Genomic DNA, 17,118 nt, shown 5'->3' on the forward strand with positions numbered 1-17,118 from the left:
GACATTGTCTTCTTTTGCGCTGATACACCTGGCGTTCAGTAAGCAGTCAACACTTCTTTATTATTCTGTCAAGTCACTGGCGCTAGCATAAATTTGGTAAAAGTAGTGGATTCTGGCTAGGCATGTGGGCCCAAACTCCTTCGGTCTTCACCACCTGTCTTCTTTGATGGCTCTTCGCATGCCCACTAGACTCGACCGAAGGGAAGCCACCCTTCTTCATCGCCTATGGCTAGGAGTGGCATTTACCAAATCTTATTCCTTTGTCATATCAATGGCCGACAACGCTCTCTGCGATGCTTGTCATTGCGAAGAGACGCAACACCACATCCTGTGTAACTGTCCTTTGTATGAAATCCAGAGACAGTCACTGGCGTCCGTTTTCGCGCGCATCGACAACAGCCAAATGTCTGTGGACACTATTCTGTCAAGTGCCCGAGAGAAGACATTGCAACAGAAGGCGACGAAAGCTCTATCGAAATTCCTACGCGACACGGGCTTGAACAAGCGACTGTAACAGCAGCGTCACACACCGCGAAAGACAAGACTACACTATGACTGAGTGTGCGCGCGTGTGCTGCCGAATGTGCTGTGTTTCTCTCTTCCCTCTCTGCTCTCTATCTTTCATCTCCCTCATCCCTCTCCCATGCGCAGGGTAGCGAATCGCCTGCCTATAGGCTTGTTAACCTCCCTGCTGTTCTTTTCCCCTTGTTTTCCTTCCGTCCTTCCTTCGGTCTTCACAAATATTTATTGGGAATGCGACTCCTATGAAGTACCTTGGTGTGCCTCTTGATAACTATCCTAACAGCGGCCCACACTAGACCGCTGTGATAACTATGATCCGCCAAAAGATGGCAACATGGCATAGACGGAAGCTTTCCATTTTTTGCCAAAGCGAAAGCGTGCAATATAATCCTTGCATCGAAGCTTATTTACATTCCGCAGGTGTTGCACTGCTCTCGCGTGCACATTCAAGTCTTTCATAGGATATTTGGCTGCTTTATTCTGAGCTCTTCCAGGGAACCCCAGAGAAGAGACAATTTTTTCTTCCGCTTGAAAAGGGTGGCCTGTGCCTTGTGCATTTGTTCGTGCGACAGTTGGTGTTGTGATTTGTTTACCTCAAGGATGTGTGCCCCCCCCCCTTAATTTTACCGATTGTTCGTAACCGTCTATCTTACCATCTTCCTTTTATTTATGGCAGAACAAGCGTTGCTGAGAGATTGCCATTCTGGGGATTCCTAAAAGAAATTGTTGATACTGCCAATTTTTTGAAAACCAGCTTCAGCTTAGAGTGTTTTTGTACTATTGACAGAACAAATGTAACCACTGCACTTGTGAATAACTTTTTCCCCGAACATTTTTATCGAAAGCCATATTTGCTTTTGCCTGGTCAGGATGTATTTTTTCATGTACGTAGAATGTGAACATCTCCTTTAGCGAAAATGTTTCTTTAAAATGCACACTTCTACGCTGCAAGTGAATACGTGGCTGAATAAAAAAATCAATACACGTACCCTGGACAGTGAATTGTAGACTCTGCAACCAACCTGAGACTATAGAGCATTGTTTTATTCATTGTCGTGATACTTTTTGGGGACATTCTAAAAAGAACATTAGGAAAAGAACTTCCAATCACAGCTCATGATATTAGGTTGACTGATAATACTCCTTATGATAAAGAGTATACTGACTGATAATACTCCTTATCAGTCTGACTGATAATACTCCTTATGAGCTGTTTATGTTTTTAGGACTTTATTTACTATGGAAAAGTCGCATGATTGATAGACACGCCGAGCGACCACGGTCAACGAGATCCGTCTTCCGAGAAGCATCTGCTCAAGTGCGCAGTGTCATGACGACTTTTGACCCCGTTCCGGAGAGCCTTCCCGTGCTTGACGCTTGAGGGTGCTTGCCTGACTTCTGATGAAGTATGTTGTGTGTACTTTACTGATGATGATTTCAAGCATCAGAGAAAAACAATAGTGTTCTGGCTTTGTGGTAAAATACCTGCTTACCACCCGAACGGCCAGGGTTTGATCCTCAGTGGGACCGAAAATTTACATCTTTGTTTTATTCGCTTCTTTCTCGATTGTTTCGCTTGCAGACGATTTTTCGCTCACAACGTATGGTGCCGTCACGGAGGGCAGAATTTCCGCGACACGAGCTCTCTAGCGCTCTCACGTTACAAGACCTGTTTTACAGCGTCTGTGCCGCGAATTCATGAAGGGCGTATCGGGTAGAAGTGCACATACGTGCCCGCTACTCTGTATGCCCTTTGTGCAATTACTCAGGTTTGAATGGCTCGCCTGATCGCCCAGAATGGCCTTTCTGCGCGGTCTGAGAGTGTTGTGCACCCGTAGTTAAAATGATGTCCGGAGGTCTTTGATTTAGAAAGATTGGGAGGAGTTTTATACGTATATCCGATGAGTGTTTCGAATTGCTCTGCGCCTGTAGGTAGTATATAAAGGTAGGGGTTGTATTATATTACTCTGCATAGGTGAAATTCCCCACTTAGGCGACACGTGCCTGCTTCCTTCTTGCAAATATGACGATTAAAAATGTCCCTAATATGGCAGCTGCATTGTGAACCGCAGTGTAGATTATTTCAGGCAAAGAAGGACAAGACCTAAAAGCTGTCTTTACAACAACCTATTTGGCTGATCTAAAGCAGCAGCCGTTATCTACCTATCGAAGATGTCAAAATACAGACTTAGATTCACTGATGACAAAGCGGCATTGTTGGCTGAACTAGGCCAACACCAAACAACATGCGCCAAAAGACTTTATAGATTACCCACTAAAAATGAGGCTCAAATTTTAGACACCAAATAACTGCCTGTTCTTGGAGTTACCTGAAAAAACGATAGAAGTAGGGCATGCTGCCCCCGTAATGCGACTAAGATTTGGCTACTTTCACCCCCAAAATAATAAGCCATTCTACCTTCAGATATTGAACCAACCTTTCTTACATCATCTCGTGAAGCAGGTAATCTAATCGCCTTGACTGCCGCACGCAGAAAGGACAACTGTCTTTCTTCACTAAGTTATTTCGCCGAGCAACACTCAACTGAGAATGCCTCGCTACAGGAAAGGGAGGGCGTGTTCACCCCAGCTTTCTCTCACATAATCACTGCCCCACTTGCATTAGGCACTTGATAACGTTCATCTTCTCAGAATTCTAGTCTTTATGTGATATATCTCCTACTGACTTAGTCTCTTAGTCTCTTTGCAAATTTCGTCTCTCAACGAATGCAGCGCTTTGAATTAGCAACTGAACCGCGGGCCGTGCATGTGCCTGCGTATGAATGACGAGCTACTTACCGTTGGCCATGCGCAGATTTCAGAGAAGCACAAGCGTTATTTTGTCAGGCAACGCTCGTGTAATGTATTTCTATTTCAAAACTGCCATTGCGACACCGCGGAAGATTGACCACTTTCTGTGCCCCTCGTAATGTGGAACGAAAAAAAAAAGTGCATAAGAATCTTGTATACGACGCCACCTCCTGGCAGGAAGCGCAGATGGGTACTGAAAACACCTATTCAAACAATGAAAATGAAATTTGACAATATATTTCCTAATAATTGCAAAACTCTCCCCACTAGATACCTAAGTGCCATTTTGAAAGAACACCTGGCAAGATTAGACATAATAGCAACTGATGCTTCAGTTTGCGAAGAGAAGGCAGGAGTCGGAATTGCATCTTCAGTGTTGGATTGGTTTTTTTATTCGTTTACCCGATTTTACACCTATTTATCAAGCGGAATATTTTACGCCCTTGCTCTAAGACATTTACGACCCATTCACTTAGTATGAATACCAGGGCATAAAAGTTTAACCCTCAATGAATATGCAGATGCACTCGCAGTGACCTCACATAATTATCCCATAATTTGTTTGTTGCCGAAGCTAGCATTTATTGCCGTGGCGCGCTTTTAGAAATTTATTATGTCAGATCAGTTTGAAAAATCTCGCTTGGCAAGGTCTGATTTTACTCATCTTTTACTCATCATCAAAAATCGATGCTGCTCCTCAAGAATGGCGGAGATATCAATTACGAGACTAAGATGCCGAGTTCCCCGTCTCCTGAACTTTCATCTACACGGGTATGGTCTGGTACAGTCACCCCTATGCCTCCACTGCAACGAGAGTGAATCCCTTCACCATTTCCTCTTAACATGCAGGTTATATACAAATAACGGGAAGAGACTGTTTGAAAAACCTCTCCATAGGTTGACTCTAGATTTATCCCTTCCGGTGGTCCTTTCCTTTAGAGCAACTGAAAAGGGATTTAGCTACAGGAACGTTTGCGAGGCCGTATGCGATTCCCTAAAGGCAACAAAACGAATAGATTGTTAAGCTGAGGCATAAATGAACTTTATTTCAAACCATGATAGCCTGTTCATCTTTTGTATTACCTCTATTTATTGTATCTATCGTTTACCAATTGTTTTTTTATTTAAACATCCTTATTTAAATAATCCGCCTGGTAAAACAATTCCATCTCACAAATGAGGTGCCGTCCGTTTCATGACTGATCCCCCGTGGTGGTTTGCGCCAGGACTCTGAGGAACAACCAACCAACTCCACGCTGCGCCTTCAGGATAATATCTCTAAGCATGTGTGCTTCTGCACTGTCAAGATTTGGACTATGTTGCTCAAACACAAAGAAATGTCATTTCTTAGTTCACGCATCTCCTGTGTGTATCTGCGCGTTGTTTGTGCTTCAGCTGTGCGCTACATGTATCGAGTGGCTTGATGGTTGTTGTGTGAAGTTTAAATATTTTTTCAAATATATTCATTGCTTTGTTCTTGCGGCAAAAGTGTGTCTTTTTTGTTTACTTGATTCGCATATCTTCTTATTCTCAGTCATGAATAACATCATTTTAGCTCAACCAACGAGGCTGACACCAGAAATGCTGCGGAACGAGCTCTTGAACGGCAAAGTGTTAACACTACAGTTGGCCGCCGACTCTTTTGTGAAACACACAAATGTATTGGCGAAACCTGTTCAGAGGCTCAATAACAGCTTTTAGTTCCTTTTTAAGGCTCAAAAGAGGTTTTCTATGCTTTACAAATAATTAGAAGTTTTATATTGGCTCATTGAAAGACAATAATTTTTTACTTATCCTATGTTTTGCATTGTCCACGAGTCACACAGAATAAATGAAAAAAATACCTGAAGAATTCAGGTGTTCACATTTAAAGCTTGCCATTTAATGTCAAATAGTTCTTGAGACTAAAAGATCACCGGTCTGGTGAGTCACCTGTCGATGTTTGTCAATAAACTCTGATATAAGAGCTTAGCATAACACTATGAGTTATTTTATAGAAGAGTAGCTGCTCGAGAACACCTTCTGACATCTCATTTCACTTCCAGATGGAGCGTACTCGTTTGAGCGGTTATTCCAGGCTTTCGACCGCTACACATGTGGTGTCTTCTTTGTATCAAAGGCAACCAACAAAGGAGGTAAGTTAACACTACGTCAGATTCCTGCCCTTTTGTCGTACATCGTGTAATTCCATGAAACAATATTTTAATGTGCTTTATTGTGACTAAGTTAGAATCACGGTATTCGCGTTGCCATGTCAGAAACGGGAACGAGGGTTCAAATATCTTCCCATACTACGCTTCACGGGCGCAACAAACCCAGACTCGACTGTACATGGCACATTCCTCCTTTCCCGAGAATAATATCTGGCGGTGCTACTCGCCGCAGTTCTTCTCTTTTAATTTATTCTCCTGTAAAGCATTACTATTTTGTCTCCCTGTATTTGATGGAGGTTGTGTGTATTGTCAGCAGGACGCAAAACTCTTATATGAATAATTTTAGTAATCAAATTTTCCAGCAAGGTATTACGCGTATTTTGATGTACACAAGGCGGGTCAATAATGTTTCTGAACTTTCGCTCGGATTATTCGAACTTTGTATTTCGAGTTGTGAAAAATCAGTAAGGTCAACACATTTCGGGATTATCGCATGAGACGACGTAACTGAGAGTTCCCGTATGCAAAAGAGGAAATGAGCTTTTAAGGTATTTTGAATAATGCGAAATGTGAATATTTTAACACTTTTCTGTTTTTCTCGCGCTGCACGTAAAAGGACACTTTGATATGCTTGTACTTTCAAGCCCAATGAATACTCGTACCATTTTTTTTTCTGTTGGTAATAACTATGAACTACGCACCAAGAATGGTGCCACTGTACATCCACACTGTATGAAAAGTTTTGAATCGTACTTGCGCAGAGCAGGCGGAAAAAAGGCTCTACTCTGCAAGCACATTCATTGAAATAAAAAACGAAGGGGCTACTAATACTGAGAACAATGCTAATAAAAGAACCTGTTGACACACCTTGCTTTTTTATTCTAACTTATTTCACAAACGCTCGCTTTTGTGTATATTGAAGAGAAAAATGAAGTATTAAAACAGACAATTTTTAACAGAACTTAGGAAAACTTCACAAGACAAAAAGATAAGTCGCGCGAAAAAGAACTCATCCTAAACATCTATTCAAGTGTGCTGTTAGGGCTCTCACTACATCAATGAAAATTGATGTCACGCAGTGGTCCGAATAACAAAAACATGCTTTGCTGAGTTACATTGTGGAGACAAGGCAGCTACGCCAAATATCCGCGAACGCGGAGCCGTTTAGAATAGCTACAACAGCTAAGGAATAACGCGCTAAACCTTTTCCTACTAGACACCGTGAGGCAACTGGTATAGAGAACCCGCAGTGGACGTGATCGGGAGCAGCCGCGTTTTGCGAACGCTCCAACAAAGCTCTTCTTTGGAATCTTGAAGTCTCTCAGTGGCTGTGCGAATGAATCAGCAGTTTCTGAAACAGCGATGCAAACAAGAACACGTAAATCAGTTAGCGCCCCTCGTGGTATTCTGGAGGCGCCGCGTTAGAGTGCCTCGATTGTGTAGCAGAGGTGATCAGGCGCATCAAGCCACGTCATCGTGAGACATGAGCGCTATCTGGTAGTTATCTTGGAAAACAAAGCGTGCGGCTCTGAGACGGGAACGCGCGCCCGTCTAAGAGGCGATAAGGTGTAGAACGCTAGGCGACGGGTAGGTGCCGCCACCGTGCCGTCCTAGCAAAGCGTTTGAGACACTTGCCTTTTTGTGCAGGAGTCGCATGGTCAGTGCAGCGTGACAAATGCTACAGTCCTTAAAATTATTTATGTATGCATTTTCTAGTAAAAGACGCACACACAGAGTGTATGCGTGGTGTTATGGTGTTTCAGATGTGCGCAATAAATGCTTTTTAATTGACAATCGCACAAATCTGAACGCTATATCTTGAGCAACATTGGTGGGCGCTGCGGATGGGGCCCGCCGTTTGGGGTACCGGCTGGCGCCGTTTAGAGTACCTGATATCGTTAAGGGGCTACAAATAGACAAATAAACAGATAGACCAAAATTTTCGCGTCGAAGGTCTTCAAGAAAGACTATCGTCTTTAAAAATGACAGCATACCCACGGGGTGAATGATTGAGAGTAGGGCGAGGCTGGATCCGCACGCCGCTGCCGCGACAATTCAGCCTCCGGCGCTCCTACTGTAGTGTCCTCGCGGCACCGCCGTGCACATTCACGGCTAGCTTCGGCCTCTCGCGCCTGCACAGCGGAGTCGCTTCTTCGAACGCAAGCGGCCGCCACCCTGCACGCATGCTGCTCGGCAGCCTTGCACATCCGCCGATCTTCTCGACGCGTGATACCAATAAGTTTTATGCACTGGTACACGGTGGGGGCACTACTACACGCGAGTATTGTCTGGCCCTTCGGTGGCCACACTGGGAAACAGCTTGGTCGCACGAGTACGGACGCTGGCTTGAGTTCTGTAACGCTGGCGCACACTGGGGATCGCCTGAAATGCTGGAATTTTCACTGCAGAGCGCTGGTGCATACTGGAGTTTGAACTGTTTCTGTCAATACAGAGTGCAAGTTTTAAATGCTAAGCATTCCTCGGCGACTTTATCGTATTGTCACGGGTATAGAAAGGTACCTCAGGCACGAGTGCAGAAATGACGCAGAAGGTATGAAGACGACGATGTTGTTGTGGGCCGTGTCTGGACTGCCTTGTCCTGCATCATTGCACACTGGGTGCAGTGTTGGCTCAAGCGGCGTTAACTTATTAAATACTCCCCGTTACATAATTTTGGTGGAGGTGATGGGTAACATTTCGACTCTGGATCTCCGTAGCGGACCTCAGCTTCGCCCAGCCACGATGTCTAAAAGCAGTGCGCCGTCCGTTCAGTCTACGCCTGCTCCGTCACTTGTGATCCCTTCCCATCTTTTCGATCCAGGTACATTTTGCGGCACCGACACAACTGACGTTGACGAGTTGCTCGCCTTATACGAGCGCGTCATCAAGCGATACATGTGGGATGAGACGCATATGCTGGCCAACATCATCTTTTACCTGCGAGGTACTGCACGCGCCTGGTACGAGACGCACGAGGAAGACCTGACGAGTTGGGACGTGTGCAAGCAGATGATCCGTGACTTGTTCGGCCTGTCAGTTGCTCAACAAATGGCAGCCAGGTAGAAACTCGCGTCACGAGTTCGATCTTCCACCGAGTCATACGTTACCTATATCCCAGACGTGCTCGCCTTGTGTCGGAAGGCCGACAAAGACAAGACCAAACTAGACTAGGCCAGCAATGTGTTGAAGGGCGTAACCGACAAAGCCTTCAACATTCTGATATGAGAAAACTGTACCATCATTGACTCGATTGTCATGGAATGTCCACGGTTCGAACAAGCCGAAAGCAGGAGAAACTCTCAACGTTTTCTGCGAATGTGGCAGCTTGGGCTAGTTGGTATGGCATGATGATAGTTATAGCACGAGAAGAAACCGACGACACAGAGACAAGAAGGACACGCGCCTTGTGTCTTTCGTGTCCTTCTTGTCTCTGTGTCGTCGTTTTGTTCTCGCGCTATAACTATCGTTTTTCGCGACTCCCGAACACCGCTTCGACTTCTGCCTGCGAGGATCCTGTGTTGCCACGTCCATTCATGAATCCTCCAAACGTCACAAGAATCGTCCGCCAGGAGCTGGAAGCCATGGCTCCTTCCGCTTATCAACCTCCTGTACCTGAGAACCTGTTCCCAATATCTCTTATGCAGGCTGTTTTTGACAAGCGTTTGCAAACATGGGCGTGTGAAGAAGAAGACGCATGGTTGGCAAGCAACATCGCCACCGCTTGGGTACTGGGTGCTGGGCTTCTCTCGCTCGGCTCGTGCTGATCATCGCCGGCATGTGCTTGACCGTTGCTCTTTCCCCATTGTGTTTCATCGTAGGAGCACCGTCGCAACAGTCGCCAATAAACCCCTTTTCAATTGATGGAGGGTGCTGACATTCCCCGTCGCCTGAACCTGGGTGCTGCCATTCGCCGTCGCCTAAACCTGGAGCTGCGCAACCGAACGCTACCTCCCATCATGGCTACCAACAACGCGCAATCTGGCTGTTCCACTCCATCCCCCAGCAACCCCGGCGTTTTTCGTTTGCGAGAGCCCAAGGTCTTTAGCGGAGCTGATAAGACCGGCGTGATAGACTGGTTCGCTAACTACGAACTGGTGAGCGCAAACAAGTGGGATGACGCGGACAAGTTGACTAACGTCATCTTTTACCCCAATGACGTGGCCGAAATGTGCTATAACCACAAACACGACATTACGACGTGGTCCATTTTCAAAACGTCGTTTGCTGGCGTTTTCGGCCGACCGGCTGCCCGCAAGTCCAGAGCCGAACAGCGCTGACGGACTCGCGCACAGAAGCCATCTGAATCGTTCACCTGTTACATCGAAGCATTACTGGTCTTTGCAACCGTATGAACACCGCTATGCCCGAGTCGGAGAAGATTCAACACATCCTCAAAGGGATAAATGACGGCGCATTTCAGATGCTCCTGGCGCGCAATCCTGCCACCGTTGCGGAACTTGTGACTTTATGTAAATCTTTCACGAGTTGAGGAAGCAGCGCTCCCTGACTCGGCCATTTTCCTCTCACGCTCACTCAGTACCTAGTCTTAATTCTGTTCCTGATTACTCAACAACCCTGCAAGAGATCAAAGACTTTGTGCGTGAAGAAGTAGCTCGGCAGCTGTCGTTGATTCCCTTCACGCAGCAGCCGCCGTCCTCTCGTCTGCCCTCCCCACTCCGCGACGTTATTGCCGAAGAGGTAGCTCAGGCTGTTCCCGTCGCTGCCCACCAGCAGCCTGAGGCCATGCCTGTTCCCCATGCACCGGCTATGTAGCCCGTGGCCGCGCCTCTTACTTATGCCCAGTTGGTACTCAGCAGATCCAGCCAGCAGCATTTGCCCCCCATGTCTGCACTTGCTCCCCACTCTACCCCTTTTTCGACACCTTGGGCCGCACCACGAGTCAGCAATTCCTGGTACACTGCTGACAATCGACCAATCTGCTACACCTGCGGTACTCCAGGACACGTTGAACAATATTGTCGACGCTTCCAATCGCAACATAACGCTACTTGGCCGTTACCGTATGACCCGCGGCCCACGAACTTACCTGCTCCCTACTCCTCACCGCAGTGTGACTACACTAACCTTCCCGAGTCTCAGTCACCCCAGCCCCCATCTCCGACTCACTCTCCCCGCTCGCCGTCTCCTCGCAGGCGATCCCTGTCCCCAATGCGTCCCCGACCCGCTTCCGTCAACCGGGAAAACTGAACGCCGCAAGAACTGCGCCGTCGTCGAAATGCTCAAGTCCTCGCACTTCACCTGCTAACGTCGTCGCCATATCTGCCGATGGTGTTTCTACCTTCGCCCTCATCGACACAGGTGCTGCCGTTTCTGTTATAGCCGCCCAGCTCTGCCGCTCCCTACGCAAAGTGACCACGCCGCTCTTTGGACTATCGCTTCGTACGGCTAGCGCACAACCAGTTCGACCTCTCGGCACCTGTACAGCCCGCATATTCATCCAAGGCTCTATGTATGTTGTCGAGATCATCGGCCTTTCGGTGTGCTCGCATGACGTTATCCTCGGGTGGGACTTCCTGTCACATCATCATGCCGTCATCGACTGCGCACGCGCTGAAGTTCAATTATCGCACCTGTCTCACGAAACTCTTGAGCGGTCCCCAAAACTCGTCATGCGTGAAGACACTGAAATTCCGCCAGCCTCTCTTGCCGTTGTCCCTGTTTGCTGCGATGACCATAACGATGCTATAGTAATGTTTACACTTTCCGACATTTCATGAGCCGCAGAGCCATTTCCTTGCCTTTCGCTACACTTGACGTCACTGCTGGCCGAAGCTATATTTTCGTCCACAACAACCTCTCTGCACCGCTTACGTTACTTGCCGGCAAATGTCTCGGTCGATTGGAGTACCTCGATTCTTCTTTATTTCTTAACATGCCAGACGAATCGTACAGTAACGCCTCGACCGTACGTCATGCCCTTTCCCCACTGGAATGCTCGTCGAGTGACACCTTCTCGAGTTCCATCGCCGACACCTTAAGTGCCCATGAACGCGCCTAGCGTCTTAATCTCCTCCAGTACTTCGCGAATTCATTCGACGTTTCTCAACCGCAATTGGGTCGGACTTCCGCAGTGCACCACTACATTGACATCGGTTCGCACCAGCCATTGCGTCAAAGACCGTACCGTGTCTCTGCTGCAGAACGTCACGTCATCAACGACCAGGTCGAAGAGATGCTACGCCGTCGCGTCATTCAACCATCGCACAGTCCTTGGGCATATCCTGTCGTTCTAGTTCGAAAGAAGGATGAATCGATTCGATTTTGCGTCGACTACCGGCGAATAAACAAGGTGACGCGGAAAGACGTCCATCCATTACCGCACATCGACGACGCCCTTGACAGCTTTCAAGGAGCCGAATTCTTCTCCTCCTTAGATTTACGATCGGGATACGGGCAGGCTCCTATGGCAGAAGGTGATCGCCAGAAAACTGCGTTCATTACACCAGATGGCCTGTACGAATTTAACGTAATGCCATTTGGGCTTTGTAATGCTCCTACCACGTTTGAACGACTAATAGACAACACACTGCGTGGACTGAAGAGGTCTGCGTGTCTATGCTACCTCGACGACATTTTCATTTTCTCTCCCGATTTTCTTACACAACTGCTTCGGCTACAACTGGTTCTGACGTGTTTAACCAACGCTGGCCTCCAACTGAACCTTAAAAAGTGCCGCTGCGCCGCGCGAGAGCTTTCCATATTGGGACACGCCGTGTCCAAGCATGGTGTTCTACCCGACCCTGCAAAACTGCGAGCAGTCGCTGAGTTCCCGAAACCTAATACACTGAAAGAATTACGCAGTTTTGTTGGACTATGCTCGTACTTACGGCGCTTCATGCGAAATTTTGCGTCGATCATGTCCCCACTGACCACCTCCTACGCTGTGACGCAGACCTTTCATCCTGGTTTCCTGACTGCGACGTTGCGTTTGCCACTCTCCGTAGTCTGCTAACAGCTCCTCCAATTTTTCGGCATTTCAACCCAACACCTGCAACGGAACTTCACACAGACGCTAGCGGGTTTGGTCTTGGCGCTGTCCTCGCCCAAGGCAAGCCGGCCTACTCCGAATACGCCGTCGCTTATACGAGTCGCACGCTTACTAAATCTGAGGCCAATTACAGCGTCACTGAAAAGGAGTGCTTGGCGCTAGTGCGGGCGCTTCGCAAGTTCCGTCCTTATTTGTACGGTCGCCCATTCGACCTGGTAATGGACCACCATACACTTTGTTGGCTTGCCACATTGTAGCGTCGTTCAGGCCGCCTAGCTCGGTGGGCACTGCATATCCAGGAGTACGACATTCACGTCATTTATCGCAAAAGACGCAAGCATTTTGACGCCGACGCCCTGTCGCGTTCGTCTTTACCTCCCGACTCGGCCTGCGAAACCATTGGTACCAACTCCGTGGCATCTCTCGACCTCAACTCCTTTGCCAGTGAACAAAACAAGGACCCGTGGATCGCTTCTCTTTTTTACTGTCTCTCTGGATAGTCAACCACTGCGGTACCACGATCTCTCCGACGTCAAGCTGCTCATTTCGCCATACGTGATCGGCTGCTACACCGACGCAACTACGCCTCTGAAGGTTGTAAGTGGCTCTTGGTTGTCCCGCGCCGCTTGCGACCACAAATCTGCGCATCCTTTCACGACGATCCCCAATGTGGTTATGCCGCAGTTTTCAAAACTTACGACCGCATTCGCCATCGCTTTTACTGGCGCGGAATGTATAATTTTGTTCGAAAATTCGGTATGGGCTGCCCTGACTGCCAACGCCGCAAGTCACCCCCTTTCCACTCATCCGGTGCGCTTCAACCGCTTCCGTGCCCTGCCAAACCTTTGGATCAGATCGGAATTGATCTCTATGGCCCTCTACCGACAACATCAGATGCAAACGGTGGATCATAGTCGCTGTGGACCATTTACCACGCTACGCTGAGACCACCGCCCTTCCAAGTGCCACTGCTCGAGACGTAGCATCCTTCGTCCTTCATCGCTTCATAAAACGACATGGTACACATCGAGAACTACTAAGTGACCGAGGTCGAGCTTTCCTATCAGAAGTAGTCACGTCTCTGCTTTCTGAATGCCATGTTGTTCATCGCAAGACCACGGCATACCACCCGCAGACTAACGGGCTCACGGAGAGATTTAACCGCACCCTTGGCAATATGCTCGCGATGTATGTGACATCCGATCATACTAACGAGGATCGCATTTTTCCATTCATCACGTTCCCATACAACACCGCGGCACAGTCTACCACTGGATTTTCACCTTTCTTTCTTCTTTATGGACGCGATCCCTCCCACACCATCGACACTCTCCTTGCATACCGTCCTGACGCATCCGAATGCCTATCTGTGTCCGAAGCTGCCAAAAATGCGGAAGAGTGCTATCAACTCGCACGCACATTTACGTCACAAGAACAGCAGCGCCAGACAGAAAACAACGCCGACTCTTCACAAAGCCACAGCTATTCCTCGGGATCACTTGTATGACTGGCTGTTTCTTACAAAAGCCCCGGCCTTTCCTGAAAACTCGTTCTAAAGTACGAAGTCCCATACCGCGTTTTGGAGCAAACCTCGCCGGTGACGTTTCTCATTGAACCACTTTCCCCATATGATGACATGCGCCGGCATGGACTTGACATCGTCCACGTCGCCCGCCTTAAGCCATATCATATCCCTCTGCCTCCAGACTCTTTGGTCACCAGGATGGCTCTTTTTCGGCGGAGGCGAATGGTGAAGAAGAAAACGCATCGTTGGCAAGCAACATCGCTACCGATTGGGTACTGGGTGCTGGGCTTCTTTCGCTCGGCTCGTGCTGATCATCGCCGGCATCTGCTTGACCGTTGCTTTTTCCCGGTCGTGTTTCATCGTAGGACCACCGTCGCAACAGTCGCCAATAAACCCCTTTTCAGGCGTCTTAGTTTCCCCCAACTACAACCACACACTGCATCTCATAAATCCTAACGTTCCTACCACGTCGCCCCACTTGTTGCTGCTGCCACGTCTGTCCCGCGGTTCTCATCGCGCTACCGAAATCCATCTGAGTGGCACACACAAGATGATCGACCAATATGCTTCTCTTCTTATCGCGTTGGCCACAATTCCCGCCACTGCCGCAACAGATAGTCTTTCCGGCAACGTTTTCACGACACCCACCGACAGGACCGTGGGCAGTATTCGCCACTTCGTTTCGCCGATGACCACCTTCAGGACCTTCCACATAGCCTTTCTACGTACGCTTCGAACCATCCTACGCCGATGTCGCCGCCCAGGGAACCCGGTCCAGCCGCTCGCCGTCACCTCATGATCACTAGCCGCGCTCCTTTCAACGCCGTCGCTTTCTGTCACCGGCGTACTCTGGGCAGTTCTCGCGAAACTAACAGATGCAGCTCCTGGAGGTGGCGCTGCATTAACAACTCGAGCCGAAAAACCTCTACCGACTACTAATTCCAGACGAAATTTACTTGGTGTTCTTATCAATGGTCTGACCGTTACAGCTCTAATAGACACTGGTGCCCACATATCCGTTATGATTTCACGTCTTTGATTCCGCCTGAAAAAAGTTCTTACCCCTGCCATGCCTTTGAGTGTGCGAGTAGCCGATGGCAGCCGAACATCAGTTCTTGGTATGTGCACTGCCCACGCCACTGTTACCGGCCTTCACACTTTAGTCCTCCTCACTGTTCTAGACGCTTTTCCACACAACGTGATTCTCGACATTGACTTCTTGACAGCGCATTCAGCCCTCATCGATTGCTCAACCGGCACTTAACAGCTAGAGTTGCCTTTGTACTCTGATGTCCCTCCTGCAGCTCGCACACGGCAACGGTCAGTGGAGTGTCTACGATTACCGCCTCAAGCCTCTGTGTACCTTTCTATGTCGCCATTTCCACCTGTTCCTGATGGTGACTATTTGGCAGCTCCACTCATTGACCTGACCCTTTTCCGGAGCATCATACTTCCTCATACTATAGTTAGGATTACCGACAACAAGATGCTTCTCCCTCTCCTCAACTTCTCCGTGCGACCCAGGTCATTCTTCAAGGTATTGCCTTAGCAGAGCTCTCCACTCTGGAGCAATGTACCATGTCATCTTTCACTGCTGACATCAAGACCGTAGCTTAACATGTCACAGCCGCACAGAATAGAGCTTTCCTAGACAAAACGGTGTCAAACGACCTGTCGCCTTTCCAAGTTGAAGCACTCCGTGGTCTTCTATTTTCTTAGCTCGACATTTTTATATCGGCGACCGTTCCTCGGGCCGCGCGAGCGCCGTAGCCCACCGAATCGGCACTGGCGACGCCAGTACCCTTCATAACCGTCCTTACCGTGTGCGTTTGTCCCATTCAGAGCACCAAATAATCCAGAAGGAGGTAGAAAAAATGCTCGACAAAGACGCCATAGAGCCGTCAACCAGTCTTTGGGCATCATCTGTTGTGCATGTTAAAAAGAAGGACAACACCTGGTGGTTCTGCGTCGTCTATCGCCATCTCAATCAAATAACCAAGAAGGATGTCTATCCTCTACCTCGAATTGATGATGCGCTTGACTGCCTTCATGGTGCCAAGTATTTGTCTTCCCTGGACCTATGATCTGGATATTGGCGAATTTTAGTCGATGACCACGACCTCTAGAACACGGCATTTATAACACCCGACGGGCTCTATCAACTTAAAGTCATTCCTTCTGAGTTGTGCAATGCGCCAGACACTTTTGAACGCATGATGGACTCCCTCCTTCGCGGTTTTAAATGGTGGACGTGCCTGTGCTATCTAGAAGATGTCATCGTTTTCTCGCCAACCTTTGAAAGCCATCTTTCGCGTCCGTTGGCTTTTTTGACTTTTTTCGCACTGCTGGCCTTCAGCTTAATGCGTCGAAGTGCACCTTTGGGCACCATCAGATAAAGCTACTTGGCCACCTTGTTGACGCTACTGGTGCACGACCGGACCCTGATAAAGTCAGCGTGGTGCGCTAGTTCCCGGTTCCACGTTCCACGCAAGAAGTCCGCAGCTTTTTATCACTCTGTTCATATTTCTGCCGTTTTGTCAGCTCCGTCGCGGAAATTTCTTGGCCCCTCACGGATCTTCTCATAAAGAACGTGGCTCTTTCTTGGCATGAAGACTAGGAACGTTCCTTTTCGTCGTTGATTTCTGCGCTCACATCAACACCTGTGTTGGCTCATTTTGACCCAGCCGCTCGAACGGAGCTTCGCACCGACGCAAGTGGCCGTGGCTTAGAGGCAATACTCGCGCAAATACAGAACGGCACAAACCGTGTCATAGCGTACACTAGCCGCCTATTTTCTCAGTCGGAAAAGAACTATTCAATTACTGAGCGAGAGTGTCTGGCTCTCATCTGCGCTATCGCAAAATTTCGTCCGTACCTATTTCGACGCACGTACGCAGTCATCACAGTCCACCATGCGCTCTGCTGGCTGTCAACCTTTAAGGATCCTAGAGGAAGACTCGGGCGATGGGCATTGCGATTGCAGGAGTACACATTCTCTGTAGTGTACAAGTCTGGCAAGCTTCGCAGCGATGCCGACTCCTTATCTCGACACCTTGTTGATCCACCCGACTCCTCTGAATTGGAAGCTGATGCCAGTA

At 48.4% G+C, this 17,118-nt stretch overlaps 1 protein-coding gene across 2 annotated transcripts in view; it reads left to right on the plus strand.

Moving 5' to 3' along the window:
* Positions 1-17,118, plus strand: part of LOC142787014 (uncharacterized) — a 267,751-nt gene that overhangs the window by 26,777 nt on the left and 223,856 nt on the right. For both annotated transcript variants that reach the window (XM_075884630.1, XM_075884631.1), the window contains exon 3: positions 5,379-5,468. In XM_075884630.1, coding sequence (XP_075740745.1) covers positions 5,379-5,468 — 90 coding nt within the window. The remainder of the gene's footprint in view (positions 1-5,378; positions 5,469-17,118) is intronic.

This window comes from Rhipicephalus microplus, unplaced genomic scaffold, assembly GCF_043290135.1.
Source record: "Rhipicephalus microplus isolate Deutch F79 unplaced genomic scaffold, USDA_Rmic scaffold_42, whole genome shotgun sequence".
NCBI classification, from domain to species: Eukaryota; Metazoa; Arthropoda; class Arachnida; order Ixodida; family Ixodidae; genus Rhipicephalus; species Rhipicephalus microplus.